Raw genomic sequence first — 17,300 nt, forward strand, 5'->3', positions numbered from 1 at the left:
TGATGGTCAAATAAAGATTCGGATTCTGACTCCGATGGGCAAGTGCGCTCCGTTTTCATAGAGCACACTCCTTCATCTTCACAGCTTGTGATGAGCGTGCATTTTCTAATTGCCTTTAACTTGTCGTGATGCGAGAGCTTCAGTGTTAGTAGAGGAACTCTTTGAAGTATGTTTTAATTCTTTAAAAAAACATGATTTCCTGTGAAGAATAAGAATCTCCACCCATTCATTCACTGCTTGTCATCATTTTTCCGCGTCGCCTGTCAGGTGATGGAGTTTGCTCGATTTGTCACGTCGCTGGGTCTCGCTATATCACCGTGCATTCCTCCCAATTCTGTTGACAGTTCAACAAGATGCAATATTCGGCAGTGCCCACTTTTGGCACAGGGCTGTATATCATTATTATTTCGATTGTAAAATTATATTCCCGCGGACGCAAACATTTCGCAGTTTTCCCTCCTACGTGGGAAAATAAAAAGTGAAAAAATCTCGGCCCAAGTGAAATAAGAGTGCACAATCACCGTAGAATGCATGACTGGCTGTTGGTACAAATTTAGCTGACCTGTCTTCACATTAATGTTTGCACAGAAATGCTTGCGGAACGATTCCCCAATCATTCCCCAGTGTGCAAATGAACATAGAACTGCTTTGAAGAAGGATTACACACCCTTTAGCCGTGATCACACGCGTATATAAATTGGCCGCGTGTAATCTTAAGCAGCTGGACTCGGGGCCAACCAAGCCAGCGAGATGGATTCAGGAAATATAATTTTTCCCGCATTGACTCCGCATGCACACTATCAATCAGAGCCCAGGCAATGACAAATGTGTATCAAGTACCGTCAATCAGATCGGCATTACAGCGAGGGACAGGCTTTTACTGATGATGAAATGGCATTCGATTAAATGGAAACTGAAGCAGTCATCCCAGCTCTCGCAAATCAAGACCGTTATAAAACATATACACGGACATTCATTCTAGATTTGAAGCTTTCGTGACTGCAAGGATTCATATTCTTAGGTTTTTTCGGTAAAGTCACGTAGGTAAAAAAATTTAAATGAAAATTAATAAAAGTAAAATAAAAATAAAATAAAAATCACGACGTTTCGGAGGCAACACAAGCTTCCGACTTCAGGTGGAACCGTCACAGCACGATTGCTGTATCAATCCGAAACGTCGGGATTTTATTTTAATTTTACTTTTATTAATTTTAATTTTACATTTTTTACGAACGTGACTTTACCGAAAAAACCTAAGAATATATACACGGACGTTTTGGAAACCATTGTATAAATAAACAACCAAGAGGGTACATTGAGATTCCACAGAGAGAGAGATGCCCAGTACCCCGTTTGTGTGTGTGGATAGCAAGTGCTTGCTAACAGCACTTGCCCCAACAGTCCGTGAAGGCTCTAAGGGGGATCTTTGTCTTTGTTTTATAGCAAGTGTATAAAAAGCCACCATCTCTTATCTAGAAAACATATGCACGATATATATTGAAGTAGACATCATGCACATGCCACTCTGTTTTTCAGTTGTCTTTAGACACTATATAGACCTGAATTGTGGTCACCATTGTGTTCTGCACACAGCCTGTACGCAAGCAATTACGGGACTGGTGCCCCAATGAACATGCACAGTGCACATGGCGCAGAGCACGGGTATTGAAGGAGAGCTCGGGGCAGGCAGGGCACTGCAAAGGCTTGACTAGGGGAGGGGGGGGGGGCATTGTGAAGTCTGGTTAAGCTATTATTCACCTATACCTGTTAATATAAATACGTTCACCTACGTCTGTTTCAATGGCAGGGTGGCACAGTGGTAACAATTGTGGACTCACAGCAAGCAGCGCCTGGGTTCGATTCCCGGGTTGGGCGCCTGTTCGCGCGACGTTTGTGTGTGTTCTCTCCCTCTGCTCTGCATGGGTTCCCTCTGAGTTCCCCGCTTTCTTCCCACAGCTAAAAGAAAACGATACAAATGTAACTTGTATTGGCCAAACATCCCAATGCAAAATAATTACGTGTAGATCTTGACTGAAAGCTTTCGTGACTGCAGGAATTCATATTCTTTGGGTCTTTTGGTAAAGCCACGTAGATAGAATAATAAAAAAAGATTTTTTTATTTTTTTTATTTTTCTATCTTCGTGGCTTTACCGATAGACCCAATGAATATGAATTTCGTGTTAATTACGTACTTGGGATTACACACAGCAGCAGGAAAAAGTCGTGAGACTCAGTCGGGCTTGCCTGGGTAAACCCAGGTAATAATAATACATGTGAAATTACATATAGGGGAGTTGAGGTAGTTTTTACTGAGCATTGCTTCTTTTTTTTACCAAGCTTTCTGCTTGGTAAAATTATTACTGTTCGGGAGTCATACTCGTATGATGTATACAAATGTATTTATTCTGATCACTTGTGCGGGATTAACTCGGGAGTCAACCCAATGTACGAGCCGACAGAATAAGTAGCACTTCCACCATTGGAACCTCATTTGCCAGTAAAAAAAATATAGTTTTACTGGCAAATGAGGTTCCAATGGTGTAAATGCTTACCCCGAGCTCTCATACTCTGATGGTGCATTGTCTTTGAGTTGTGCGCCTTTTGGCGTCATCTGGTCCAACCCATGTGAGACTAGGCTCTAAGGAAAGCTGTCTCGGGTGTGGACCAATCAACTTTAAGGACAGTGCACATTATCAGAGTTATGTTTTTTGTTTGCATTATGACTGCAGGTATTGTGGTCTATGCAAACATGACTCCTCGTAAAAAAGGTGTCAGTTTTGTTGCCAGATAGAAGGGTAAAAAACCAATTATCAAGTAGCACTTCGTGAGGAAGTCGGCAGTCGTGGTCCTCGGCAGAGACATGCAGCCGTCAAAGGAATGTGGACTTTCCACCACTGTTCAGGGCTGTAAAACACGAGGTGAGCAACGCCTGAATAAAAATGTTTGAATTAAAAATATGTTTTATTTTACCAGGTAATGCCCACTGAGCTATGCAGCTCTTTTTCAGAAGCGGCCCTGGCTCTCGCAAAGGAGATGTCAACGAAGTGGATTATCATTGGGTGGAAATTTTATTTGGAGCCAAATACTGTAAACAGCGGGTTGATTCTAAATGCGAAGGGAAAAAACGGAGGACCCGGAGAAAAATCCACGCGACCACGGGGAGAACACGCAAACTCCAAATATACACGGGTCAGAATCGAGATAGGAACTCACAACCTCCTGTATACCAGGCGAGGTAGTCAACATCTCGCCACTGTGGCGCCCCAAATGCTCATTTGAGCTGGAAAATCAAAACTGAATTACCTGCATACACATAATTGAATATGCCCTAACCCCTACCTCTTGACCCTTGACCCCCGGGCTCATCGCGACCCTAATTCCCGGCAGCTGGAGATGATGGCTGAGCCGCAGGTGTGGCGCGAGGCGGCCACGCAGGTGTTCTTCGCGCTGGGCCTGGGCTTCGGCGGCGTCATCGCCTTCTCGTCGTACAACAAGCGCGACAACAACTGCCACTTCGACGCCGTGCTCGTGTCCGTCATCAATTTCCTGACGTCGCTGCTCGCCACCCTCGTGGTGTTCGCCATCCTCGGCTTCAAGGCCAACGTCATGAACGAGAGCTGCGTCACCGAGTGCGGCGCTCGCTCTCTCCCTTCTCTTTTGTTTGACCGTCCTTTACGTTAGTTTTGCGCTCCTTTTTACGCGTCGTGCTTTCGTTTTTTTTGTGGGTTGTTTTTATTGTGTTTTTTTTATATATGTATATGTAACTGGCGCTGCCCGTGCATTTCCTACGGGATAATACGGCCGGGGTGCAGGGTGTGTTTTTTGCGGGGAGGTGTGGGATGCGGATGCGGATGGCGTCGTCACACCTACGCGGTGATGTCACCACCATGCGCAGGCCATGCGGCCAGACAGCCAGACAGCCAGACAGCCAGCAAAACTTTTTTTCTAGGGGCGCCAAGGTGGCGAGATGTTGACTACGTCGCTTGGTATACAGGAGGTTATGGATCCGATCCTTTCCCTCACGCCTGTAAATTTGGAGTTTACATGTCTCACCCCGTGGTCGCGTGGATTTTTCTCGGGGTCCTTTGGTTTTTCCCTCCACATTTACAATCAACGTGCATTTCGAGTATTTGGCCGCTATAAATATCCACGTGATAAATTACTTCGTTGAGCCATCATTTGTGGCCAGGTTGCTTCTGAAAAAAAGCTATATAGGTCATTGGGCCTTACCTGGTAAAATAAAAAATAGTTTAGCTGAGTTTCTAATCGAGTTTATGATCACGGTTTTCTGAGCACAGGCCCAAAGGCTGAAAAATGGCATGTGGCCAGCGACAAACAGAATCACTGATGAATGTGCAGTAGACGAGAGTCAATGAAAACTGTACGTTTCTTGAATTGAGCTAGGTTAGAAAAACCTGGGAGGGAATTTTCAAAGTGGATCCGTGCATGGAAAGAAATCAGCAAGAGAAGTGTTGTGATTTGCAGTGTGATCGATGATTACATTATGGACGAGGCTAAACAGGCCCGGTTGGCTACGTACGGTGTCTGTCAAAGGTCAGTCAGTCTGTTAAATCTGGGTCCTCAAAATGGGTGGAGGAATCAATGAGTGACGTTCATGGGAGCGGTAACCATGGCGGAGGTAGTGATAGAAGAGAGAAAAGGAGGCGACTGACTGACTGAATCAGTGAGTGGTGGATCATCAATCGTCTTGACTGCTTGAGGTTGAATTTTGTCAAGCGCCACCTGGGTTCACATCGCGCGACCTTAGTTCATCCGTGTTTGCCACGGAAGGATCACGTGACCAAAGGGGGTAGACGCTGAATTCTCCACTCCAGCAATGAGAGCAGTATACCCAACTCTGTCCGAATTTGTGCTTTTTTTTCTTTATCATCGTGACAATTACCCAGAGTTAAGAATTCACGCGACCGTTCCCCATCACCTCTCCGCAGAAACTGGGCCCACATGATGTCGCTCGTGGCTTCGGGCTCCGTGAGCATCACGCTCATCCCAAGCTACGTGAACCTCAGCAAGCCTTCGGTGGACGACTACAAGAGCGTGTACGACGTGGTGAAAATCGTACACAAGGACGACTTCCCTGCCCTGGGGCTCCTGCCCTGCTTGCTGGAGGACGAACTCAACAAGGCACGTGCACACACGCACGCACGCACGCATTCGTTCATTCACACCTCGCGCAAGGATGCACGCACGTGCACACAGGGCATCCGAGAAGGCTTTGGGTCTTCGATGTAATTTCCATTTCTTTAGAACTGCTTTTGTGTTTAGTTTGTTGTCCTTCCCTCCCTCCGAATTAGCACGGTTGGCCACGTGTGTTCGCTTACCGACCACTTCCCTGTTAACGACGGGCTTACGACGAGCACGCGACCGCCAATTTCGGCCAATCGGCAAGCTCCAAAGTGGTCTGACCAGGCCTCAGCCAATCAACGACGTCTATTCATGAGCGTTAGGTCATTGTGTACATTCATTGTCTCATGTGCTTTGAAGTGGAAAGATCTACTCACTTAACCAAATCACTTAACGGCCGGTTTCGTGGAACCAATTACCGTCATTAAGAGGGGTTCTAATGGAATGATAACAGCATCATCGTGTGATGGAGGCATGACATGCCTTCGTTTGGCGTGGCGCTCTGTGGTAAACGTGCATCGGTCCGTCTCTTGTTCGCGTGGTGTGCCAGGCGGTGCAGGGGACGGGCCTGGCGTTCATCGCCTTCACGGAGGCCATAACACACTTCCCCATGTCTCCGTTCTGGTCGCTCATGTTCTTCATGATGCTGCTCAGTCTGGGCCTCGGCTCCATGTTCGGCACCATGGAGGGTCTCGTCACGCCAATTGTCGACACCTTCAAGATTCGCAAGGAGATCGTCACACGTACGCGCGCAGGCGGGGAGTGGGGTGGTGGTTGCCGCCCCCTTGTCCCCGCAGATCCAAACACGCGTGTGATTCTCAGTCAGCCCACACGTCCGTACCAAAAAACTAAAACCGTACTGCGTTCTGTGATGAAGTTCAGCACAATGTCCGTAAACCAGATCTCGGTGCTAATCAATTCGTGACGCTCGAATGCAGATGCCAATTCCACCTGCCCTGGGTGCGACCCGTCGTATGCTAGTATGTAATTTATTTTAATTTATTATTTTCTCTTTATACGTGACTTTACCAAAAGAACCAAAGAGTAATTCCTGCAGTCACGAAAGCTCCAAATTAAGTTTAGTATTCCTATAATCCGATCAATATTATTGTGTTTAATCAAGGAGACAAAATCAGGCGGGATGTATGTAGCGTGCCAACACAAATTCGGCAGCAGAATCCCTAACATCTCGCCATGGTGGTGAGATGTTAACTACCTCGCCTGTATACAGGATGTCGTAGGTTCGAAGCTGATCCTGATCCCCTAGGTATTAGAATTTTTCATGTCTGTCTCCTCGTGGTCGCGTGGATTTTTCACCAGATCCTCCGGTTTTTCCCTCCACATTTAGAATCAACATCACACGTTTAGAGGTTTTGGCTGCTATAAATTTCCACACGACGATAAGCCACTTCGTTGGGCTATCATTTGTGGCACAGGTCGCTTCTGAAAAAGAGTCATATAGCCTAGCGGCCCTTACCTGGTAACAACAAAATTGTTTAGTTTACTAGTTTAGAAATGAAGCACGTGTTGGTTTTATCTTTGGCTAGTTTAATTTGAGACCACTCGTCTCTTTTTCTCACCCCCACCACCCCAACCCTTCTGCCCCCCCCCGCCGCCCCCCACACCCACCCCACCCCTCGGCCCCCACCGCACAGTCCTGACGTGTGCAGCGTCGTTCCTCGTGGGGCTGGTGTTCGTTCAGCGCTCGGGGAACTACTTCGTCACGATGTTTGACGACTACTCGGCCACGCTGCCCCTCACTGTGGTCGTCATCCTGGAGAACACATCCGTGGCCTGGCTATACGGCACTGACAAGTGCGCACACACACACACACGCGTGCACACACACACGCGTGCACACACACGTGCGCGCACACACACGCGCGTGCACACGCGGCGACAAAGATCCCCCCGTATAGCCTTGACAGACTGTTGGGGCAAGTGCTGTATCGCGAGCATCTATGAAGGCCGGCACGGCACACATAGCTGTCAACCCATACGGTTTATAGCCCGTATTCGTGTACAGGGAAATTGAGCTTTCAGGTCCATACGGTGTACAGCCGTTTCAATACGGGCAAAAAAAATTCACTCGGCCAAATAAAAAAAGTCGTGAGACAGCTTTTTTTGTGTTTATTGGTGTACATTTACAACGTGAGTGTGTGCATCCACATATCAAGCAGACAGCAGCATCAGCATGCAAGATCGCAGACAGTAACATGATAAGTATCATCATTGGCACCAATTATCAAAATTAATACGTAAAACGGTTTTTGTTTTGGAACATAATTTTTGTCTATTTGTTTGTGTTTCTCCCTTGTGATAGTATTTTGTAGAATGAACGTAGAGATTTATAAGGAGCACTAGGTGACCAATAAGGTCTGAATTGGTCTGTAACAAGGTAGGGCACTGATAAGGGGTTGACAGGTATGGCACACGAGGGGGTGGGTGGCCAGGGCCACGCCCTATCGCGTTTATCTCCCCAGTGGCGATGTTTACACACTGCACCAGGTACTCATTTGAGGCTGAATCGACCTATGGGAGGCCCAGGACCAGTTCAGACAATCGACATACGAATCGAACTTGGGTCGCCGGGAATCGGAGCGCAATGTGCTAACCACTGCACCACCGCTCCCACGTACACACAATAACAAACAAAAGATCCCCCGTATAGCCTGAACAGACTGTAGGGGCAAGTGCTGGTAGCGAGCACCTATGAAGGCCGGAACGGTACACGAGGGGGTGGGTGGCCAGCACCACGCCCGACCGCCTTTGTCTCCCTAGTGGCGATGTTTACACACCGCACCAGGTACTCATTTAAGGCTGAGTCGACCTAGGGGAGGCCCAGGACCGGTTCAGATAATCGTCACTGGTGTTAGCCGTGAGCGGGAATCGAACCCGGGTCGCCAGGTTCATAGCGCAGCGCGCTAACCGCTACACCACCGCTCCCCACACAATAACAAACACGCACACACACACACACAGAGACCACTCTGCATGGGTCTCTCGTCTCATGCCGTGGCACCGACAAAACTGGGGAAGCAGACCAAACATCTGTTTTGTGCTGAGCGGCGCGCAGGTTCATGGACGACATCAAGGACATGATCGGGTTCGCTCCTCCGCGCATATACTACTACATGTGGCGCTACTTCTCGCCCCTCGCCATGATCGCCATGCTGGTGGCCAGCGTGACCCAGATGTGCATGCAGACGCCTGGGTATCACGCATGGATCCGCGAAACGGTGCGACACGCACCGAGGTCCCGCCGCGCGGCCTTCTCGAGAGACGGTTGGGGCAAGAGCTGTTGGCGAGCGTCTGTTAAATATGGTGGAGCGGGCGCGGGTGTTGGTCTGGCCCGCACCATCCTCAGCCACCTCTATGTATTGGTTTAGCCATGTTTGTTTGTTGTAGTACAGAGTTAGACTGATAGCCTTAATCTAAGTTGTCTTGTGGTTGTTGTTGTTGTTGGACTTGCATCCCACTGGGATTTTTGCACACAGCGTTGGTGTACGGTTTTTTTTCTGCAATGTTTTGGTGTCTTTTCTTGGATTTTCTGTTTGCACTTAGTCACATATTCACTTTAAGATGTTTTTTGTTCATGTTTTTGTTTGTTGCGGTTGCACCCGATTCAAAAGCCAAATGGCTCACAGGGCTATACCTAATAAGTGAACTTGAACTTGCCTCATCAGCGATGATAAAATGTACATTATCTGTGGCTGGGAATTGAACTCGGGTCGCCGATTCCATTAGACCGCCGGGTTGGGCTGCGAGGTGGCCTCGAGATGGCAATGCAGCAGTGGATTAATGAAGTAATCTGTGCAGTGCTTTGTGCGTTACCGCCGCATATGTGCGGGTGTTCAATGGGTAATGCAATTGGCTCCCAGATGCTGAAAACATCATTATTGGGATCAAAGTCACGAAACTCGGTGTGTCTTTCTGTGTAAATAAATGGCATTATTATTATTATATGGACTCGATAAACACTCCTTCGTTGTAGTTACTTGTGCATATGTTTTTGTTTGTTTACCCAGCCCTCATCAAAATTATCTGCCCCCTCTCTTCCCACTTCTTGGCATCATCCTCCCACTGCCCCCCTCCCCGCCCCCCCGTGGCTCCCCACGGCCCCCGCTCTCGCCCCACACAGGCCACGGAGGAGTACTTGCCTTACCCGCCGTGGGCGCTGGCGATGCTCTCCATCCTCATCGTGCTGGCGCTGCTGCCCGTGCCGCTGGTGATCCTCGTGCAGGTGATCCGAGCGCGGCGGCCCGACCCGAGCAGCCTCGCCTCCGTCTCCTTCCGCCGCCGCAAGATCCTGGAAGAGAACTCGCCCCTCGAGGAGCGCGACTCCACCAGCCTCCTGCACAGCCGTGGGTACCGGCAGGCGCAGAGCCAGCAGGGAGTCGGCACCGTCACCGTGCGCAGGGAGGGAGAGGCGGACACCAACACCCCCGCTTCCCTGGCCGCGCTGACGCCGCCGCCGCCGCCCCCCCCGCCGCCTCCGGCCTCGCTGGCCGTCCCGACCGGGGCGGCGGCGGCTTTGGTGGCCGGATCTATCGGCCGGCCCGTGCCGCCCCGCCCCGGTCGCCCCGCGCGCCCGGCTCGCCCGGCCCCGCCGGCGCGCAAGCCGTCGATGCCACCGTCCGGCAGGATAAACGAGGAGGATGGAGGATTCTCGCCGGATTTGGACACGGTCGCGCCCGGCAACCGTTATGGCCGGTCTTTTGCACTGGGGGATATTCTCAACTCCGACAGCTAAAGGTGGTTTGGGTTGGAGAGGGTTTTTTTGTTGTTTTTTTCAGGTTTCGTGGGTTAAAAGGTTTTTTTTTCTCTCTCTATTTTTGATTTGATTCGATTTTTGTGTTCTATTGGCAAATGAGCATCGCAGCGTGTTTCCAGTGTCCGTACGACAGTTGAGACATCGCCCGTGTTTCCGTGATCGATGTATTTATCCATTTAAAGGTGAGTCAGTCAAGTGGAGGTTCCAGGAAAAAGAACAAATATAACTTTCCACCGATGTTATCCGTGCCCCGGGGATTGAGCTTAAGCCGCCCGGTTCATAGTGCGGTGCATTGATGACTGCAATTCTGATGTAACTAATCATAGCGCATATTTTTAACTGTTTTAAAGCACAGCAAAATAACGCAGGAGACAGAGAAGTGAGTGCAGCCTGCTCTTCCGATGACATTCCATGTGACATGCTAGAGATTGCAAAACAAGAGAAATATGAACACGTGTTAAGTAAAGGATACACATTAACTTTTACATTCATCAACCAATAAAGCACACGTTTGTTATTCAATCTCCGCACACCTTTCAATGCAGACTTTGTTTAGTTCTTCTCCGCTGCAAAACCCCATGTGACCTCTTGTACAGCCGTACCCAGTGATGCCACGTGTGCACAGCAGGGCTTAATATCAGCCGAGTCTCTCCGGCTTAGGTTTTGGAGTTTCACGTTTATTTTTGCTTAACCGTGTGACGGCTCTCGGAGACCAGCATATTGTCTCATTATGGAAGAGCGACCCGAGTCACCCGAATGATAAAAGCAAAAACAATTTACTGGAAAGGAAAGAACAGCAAAGAAGCAAATAGAAATGAAACCCAAAAAACGACTGAGCTCCGTGAGAAATCAAAACACCGGATCGCACAAACAGGAATCGTGATTAAGTAATAACCTGCAGCGTAAGTCGCACCTCCCATTAGCATGTTTTGCAACATGCGGTGCAAAATGGGTTCAACATACATGCACACGGCACGGGCGGATTATTTTTTAACTAAGCATAGCACAACATTTTTTCGGCTCGGCAACCTGGAAAATGTTTACGCTCCATGTGCACCCACATCCATGAACCAAAGTTGAGAACTTCCACGGTTACGCGGGCGTGAAGCGTCGTTTCACGTCGGCTTGCGCAGGACACGCAGGGCCCCCAGGGCACCTCTGGACGGGACTTTCCCGTCGGTAGTCAGCCTCGGCATCCGGTCGGTCGTCGAATGATGTTTGTCTGCAACCTGCGTCGGGGATGGGATCTAACGAGACACATTCCTTGCGTTGACTCATTTTGCTCTTTGAAGGTTCTGTTTGTTTAGTTTAACACGTCGTGGGCTTTCACGACCAATATCATCCATGATAGAGGGTTTTTTTTGGTGTGCTGTACTAGTGACGAATTGGCACGTTCTGTTTACGTGACAACCCTTACTAGTTGGATGTTGGCTGTGTCGGGTGGTGGCGGGTTTTAACGACACATTTATATATTTACGTGATCTAACCCAAAAAAAACTCTATCGTGGTTTGTTTTGTTTAGAAATTCCAACCACCCCCCACCCCCGCTGGGCATCGGGCGATGTATTAAGCACAACTTCGCACACCGTGAGTCGCACAATTTTTGCCCACCCCGTATATATCTGCGTGCGTTCAGAATACCAACACACCGCACGGTTGAATAACACACGCACAAAACATACGGAAATAAACGCGTGTTTAGTTGAGACTCTCCAATCATTTTTGGACGATTAGTTCCATGTTTCATGGCAAAAAATGTTGACGTATCCTCGGTTTCATGCCGATTTAACCGTAACCCTGCACCCATCGCTGACCTTCAAATGGGGCCAATTCCTTACAAATGCTGAGGTCGAATCTTCTGCTTGTCACAGCCAGAATGCTATACGAGTGGATGCTATGTATTTGTTTTAAAGCTTGTAAAATACAGCACTGTATTTTAAAAAGCACTTGTAGCTATTGATTTGTTTCGTTCGATGAGGCCTGACACCTAAATATGTTGTTTCCGTGTTTACAATACCAACAGTCGGTCAAGTAGCAGTTCAAACCGCCTGTAGTACTTGTGACGAGACCAAATCCCGTATTAATGGTTATTCAAAACCCACACCTTTGGGAGCCTGTATCAAGATGTTACTCAGGACTGGACTCACGTGCACGCAGCACGAATGAGTTTCGGAACACGACCCTGGCTTTATTCCGGAATCCCGCAAGAGCTGGAGATCGAACCACGTAGACTTTAGAATCTGACTTAGAAACTGACTGCGGTCCAAATACCTTCCTACAGTATTTGGGGTATGGATCAAGCATAAATCTGCCTCGACATATTTGTTGTTATTTTTTTTCTTGTGAATGAAACCGAGGTTCCGTGAAAGTGGGATTCGGGTGAGGGGGAAGTCATAAGAGGAAGCAGCACAATTTGTCACGATGCAATGCTTGCGCACACATCGATCCACCCATACCGATATCGCTTGGCGTGTCTCCAGGCCCCAGGTTTTTTTTTTATCAGCCAAGAAAATCCGCACAGCCTCCCCAGCGAAGGGGTCTAGAAACAGCCCAACTGCACCCACACTGGTGCCATTAAGCCTTGCCTCCACTTTCCCATAATACTCTCTCAATGAATTTAGACTTAACACTTTCGTGACTGCAGGAATTTATATTCTTGGTTCTTTCGGTAAAGTCACGTCGATAGAAACGCAAGCGGTCATCATCAGGTGACGACGCCCGATTGTGTTGCGATCGAAACGTCGTGGGTTTTTTGCTTTGAATTTAGATTTTAGTTGTTTATCTACGTGACTTTACCGAAAGCACCAAGACTATATACTCTCTCAATGAGCCCATCACGGCCTTGTGTCACCCGCAATTTCAAAACCCGAGGTGACCTTACTGCATGAGCTGGAGCCATGGGACCCGCCACTGGCGTATATGAACGTTTTTTTTTTATTTGTTATAATTTATTACCGTGTCATGCGTTTACACTATTCCGTTACGAGCAGTTTGCAATGAAGCCACTCCGTCTTGGGGATTTTCTCAAACTCAACGCTTAACTGGACCCAACAAAAACCGTGCCACGAGATTCGCGCGATCGCCTGCGTTCGGCGCGAACGAGGTGCGAGAAGCGTGGAGCGTGTCGTTGAGTTTGAGAGTTCTCCTTTCGTTGCGCACGTGCGGGGTCTTCTCCGGACACTCGCCTCCCCCCCCCCCCCCCCCCCCGGTGACTTTTGACGTTCCGCGCGCGTCTTGGCGTGCACGGCGTCTCATGCGTCGCGGCGAGGCGCTGGCGGTGGCGCGTCACAAAATGCTCACGGTTATGAGAGTGCACAATCGACAGTTGTACATAAAGGGGAGACGTTTATTTAGATTGAAGAAGACAAAAAAATATATAACGACGGTTGTGTTCAAATGCGAAGACAATTGTTCGTCATCGGTCGGAACTTCGCTTTAAAGAGCATCAAGTGCAATGTACGTGTCGCTCTAGAACAGTGGTTCTTAACCTGGGGGTGCGAGATGCTCTTTCTGGCGGAGCGAGACGTGGCCAGGTTTCTTTAGAAGGCAAATCATCGAAACGCGAATTGAGCACGGGCACGTGAGCACAACTACGTTGTTTCATCAAAACCCGATGTACTTATAGACGTGATACATGTTTTAGCGATGGAGAATCAAAGGGGGTGCAAGGGTGCAGTAAAAGGTGCACAAGAGCCGCTGTTCTAGACGCGTTTCCAAGCACACATTTAAAGTGTTCTCTTCCGTTGCGCGTTTTAAGTTGCTCGGAGAGCGCCTCTTCCGCCGAAGGTGTCGACAAGCCTCCCTCGTGCTGGACGCGGAGCGAAACGTCGGGACAGCGCGTCGAAACAACGCGGCCGCGTGCACGACGGAGAGCCGCGCTGGACTTCTTGAGCAAGCCCGCCTAAATTTGATGCCGGTGAAGAAAGTGTCGCTGTGCGCTATGGCAAAGAGCAGCCGAGATCACGCGTGTTTGGCCAGCCGGCGGATGGCATCGCTCCTTTTGGGGACGGATCCGTCGATGTAAAAATTGTGGAGAGACGCGACTTGTACACAAATAGCCGCCACTCGGTGTCACATTATGTATGGGTAGCTGGTGCGCCGCGTAACGAGCCTACTGCTGCGCACACACTGTATAAAACCGGCTTAAAATAACCGCTTTACTTTCTTGTCAGTAGATTCCCGTCGACTAGATGATTCCGTGATTCTGGTTTTTTGTCAGCAAGTGTTACATCGAAGCCGAGTCCACCGGTGGTAGTGAAATATAACGTAGGGTGTCAGTGCGTGTACATTTCTCTGCAGAGAGATGGAATTGATATCGCAGATGACGACCCAGCCAGCACGCAGAGCGCGACTTGGGACACGGAACGGTGGATCATGCCGAGGTCGTGTGTGGGGTAACCGCCTGCAGAGTAACGTCGCTGATCTGTTTTGAACACCGCTGACCTGTCTGTAAATTGCCCTCCTCCCCGCTACAAATATAATGTTTCTCCCTTGTAGCCTCTCACGATGTACACCACAATGCTCTTGTTCTCCACCAATTCTCCTTGCAGCAATTCCTGCATCTCTCAGCCTACACAGGGTTTTTGCCTATTTATTCACGCCTATATATTCGTTGCGACCCCTTTTTCAACATTTTCGATGTCATGTAAAAAAAAAAATACTGTTTTTACGTCTCTCGTGTCACTGTGTCCACAATAACGCGTCCTGGTAGCTGTCTCACACCAGTGTTGTCATTTACGGAGGTTTTAAATCCCAGATGAGTGTTTCAAAATCAGAGCTTGTAATTCTCTATCATTCGACGCGACGAATAAGTTTTACCTGCAAGATATCGGTGGATTTTAGGATTGCGTTAAGGAAATGTTAACGTTTTTACGTGTTACAATTGTCTGGAGGTATTTTAACAAAACTGGATTTTTAAAACCCGTTTTGGGATTATGAGCATTTAAAATTCTCCCCCCCCACCCCCACAATGCGGGCAAAGTTAAATGAATCCATCTGCTTCGTGGTCACCTTTATTAAAAAAAAAAAACTACTCTAATAAATAGGACTCAGAAGTCTATTGTTTTTTTCCCCAAACATCTGGTGGAGGCTATTCCATCTCAATTTGTGAGATCGTTTCCGTTTATTGTTCTCTGGAGGTTTCATTTTCCCCGATCTAGCAACACTGCTGGCTCGAAATGATATGACCTTGACCTTGCAGTGTGTATGTGTGTGTATGTGTTTGCTGTATGTGTACACGTGTGTGGAGAGGTAGTGTAGCGGTTAGCTGCGCTGCACTACGAACTCGGCGACCCGAGTTCGATTTCCGCTCACGGCCAACACCAGTGACGATTATCCGAACCTGTCCCGGACCTCCCCTAGGTCGACTCAGCCTCAAATGAGTGCCTGGTGCGTTGTGGAAACATCGCCACTGGGGAGACAAAGGCGGTCGGTCGGGCGTGGTGTTGGCCACCCATCCCCTCGGGTGCCGTGCCGGCCTTAATAGGTGCTACTCGTTGACAGCACTTGCCCCAACAGTCTGTTAAGGCTATATGGGGGGGGGGGGGGGGGGGGGGGTCCTTGTCCATAAAAAGTCTGCGTCCGAGTGTTTGAGCGTGCGTTTCCGGCGCACTTGTGTGCGGTTTTTTTTTTGCCCGGACAATGCCATAGCCAATTGCAAGTGCATCCATACGCGCGTTGTGCACATTCGTAGCGTGTGTTGCAAGTGGAGTTTAGTTGAGCAGATTGTTATCATGACCTATCCTCAAACGGACACACACTTAGATACAGGTGTGTCCGTCAAAGTTCTCTCCGGATTTTGTCCCACTCGGTGAGATCGCGCTTGCCAGGAATCGGCGCTGGCAACTTGCGCGAGACATTCGTTGTCGTTGAATGGCGTCGCGTCCTTGCTCGGATGATTTTGTGGACACCTCTGACCTTGACGAGTCGTTGGAGACCAACAACAACAACCACAACAACAACAACAAACACAACCCTATAATTTCCCACGCGCTAGCTGTGTTGTTGGGTGACCCCGTGCGTCATCGTGTCGCCGTGTCTCCAAGGTCACTGAACCCCCCAAAAACCTCCCCCATGCCCCCCCACTGCTGCCCCCACCGCTTCGCTCGTGGTGACACCGATTTGGGGGAGGCCGCGAAATCTACGATTTAAAATTGTTCACTCCCCCCACCCCCTCCTCCTCTCCGTTGTCGTGTTGTACATTTGTCGGTGGCTGTCACGTAACCCCACGTAGTCACGAGCTCTCGTTGTCGTCGCTATTTGAGAACCTTAACGAAGTGTCAAATAAACAACAACAACAACAAAACGCACAATGTTTCAGTTGTTTTACCGGGGGTGTCATTAATTACATTTAAAGATACGCCAAAAAAGTTTTTGTTATTTTTAACAATGTGTCCCGGATGGAGCAGATGGCTGAAATAAACCGAATTATTTCGAGGTGAAATTATCGCGATGGGGATCGAGGGCGGTGCAAGGGAGTGCGGGGTATGGGGGGTGGGGTGGTGGGGCACACGGTGACACACGCGGGTGGGAGAGAGAGCGCAAGGAGGCTGGGAGGATTTGAAGCTGCACTGGTTTTGCAGTTTTTGCTTACGAGTTCGCGTGTGCACCTGGGGAGACACAGGGGGCCGGGCGCGGATGTGGCCACCCACCAACTCCTGCGCTGTGCTTCACCTTCATAGGTGCTCGCAGTCAGCACTTGCCCCAACAGTCTGTTAAGGCTATACGGGGGGTCTGTGTCTTTGTCTTCAAGCGAGTGGTGGCGTAGTGATTCGATTCCCAGCCACGGCTAACATCAGTGGTGATTATCTGAGCCGGGTTTTGGCCTTCCCTAGGTCGACTCAGCCATAAACTAGTACAGCAGTTGGTGCGGTGAGTGAACATCAATCCTGGGAAGACAAAGGCAGCCGGGCGTGGTTCTGGCCACATCACCCCCTCATGTGCCAATGCAAGCCTTAATAGGTTCTCGCTAACAGTAATTGCATGGCCAGTATATCTGAACAAATGAAATATAGTAATCAGACTGTTAAATAAGTTATTCCTATTATACCATTGCAGCAAGACCTCGTTTGGGTTGGGATTTCACGGGTGTGGGTGGAGCTTCTCCGTAGTGGGTGGGGCTTCTGACTCTAGTGGGTGGAGCTTCTCCGTAGTGGGTGGGGCTTCAGACTCTAGTGGGTGGAGCTTATCCGTAGTGGGTGGAGCTTCTTCGTAGTGGGTGGAGCTTCTCCGTAGTGGGTGGAGCTTCTGACTATAGTGGGTGGAGCTTCTGACTATAGTGGGTGGCGCTTCTGACTAGTGGGTGGAGCTATCTGTAGTGGGTGGAGCTTCTTCGTAGTGGGTGGAGCTTCTCTATAGTGGGTGGAGACAAATTATTATCGAGGCT

General features: G+C 49.1%; 1 protein-coding gene across 5 annotated transcripts in view; it reads left to right on the top strand.

Moving 5' to 3' along the window:
* LOC133347543 (sodium-dependent neutral amino acid transporter B(0)AT2-like) overlaps positions 1-16,229 on the top strand; it is a 46,921-nt gene extending 30,692 nt beyond the window's left edge. For all 5 annotated transcript variants that reach the window (XM_061559898.1, XM_061559896.1, XM_061559897.1 and 2 more), the window contains 6 exons: positions 3,388-3,629; positions 4,950-5,142; positions 5,693-5,885; positions 6,798-6,957; positions 8,219-8,381; positions 9,284-16,229. In XM_061559898.1, the coding sequence (XP_061415882.1) occupies positions 3,388-3,629; positions 4,950-5,142; positions 5,693-5,885; positions 6,798-6,957; positions 8,219-8,381; positions 9,284-9,895 (1,563 nt within the window). In that variant the 3' untranslated portion in view covers positions 9,896-16,229. The remainder of the gene's footprint in view (positions 1-3,387; positions 3,630-4,949; positions 5,143-5,692; positions 5,886-6,797; positions 6,958-8,218; positions 8,382-9,283) is intronic.
* The last annotated feature ends 1,071 nt before the right edge of the window (positions 16,230-17,300 follow it).

The sequence above is a fragment of the Lethenteron reissneri genome, chromosome 26 (genome assembly GCF_015708825.2).
Source record: "Lethenteron reissneri isolate LAM-NWPU_2019-01 chromosome 26, ASM1570882v1, whole genome shotgun sequence".
NCBI lineage: Eukaryota > Metazoa > Chordata > Hyperoartia > Petromyzontiformes > Petromyzontidae > Lethenteron > Lethenteron reissneri.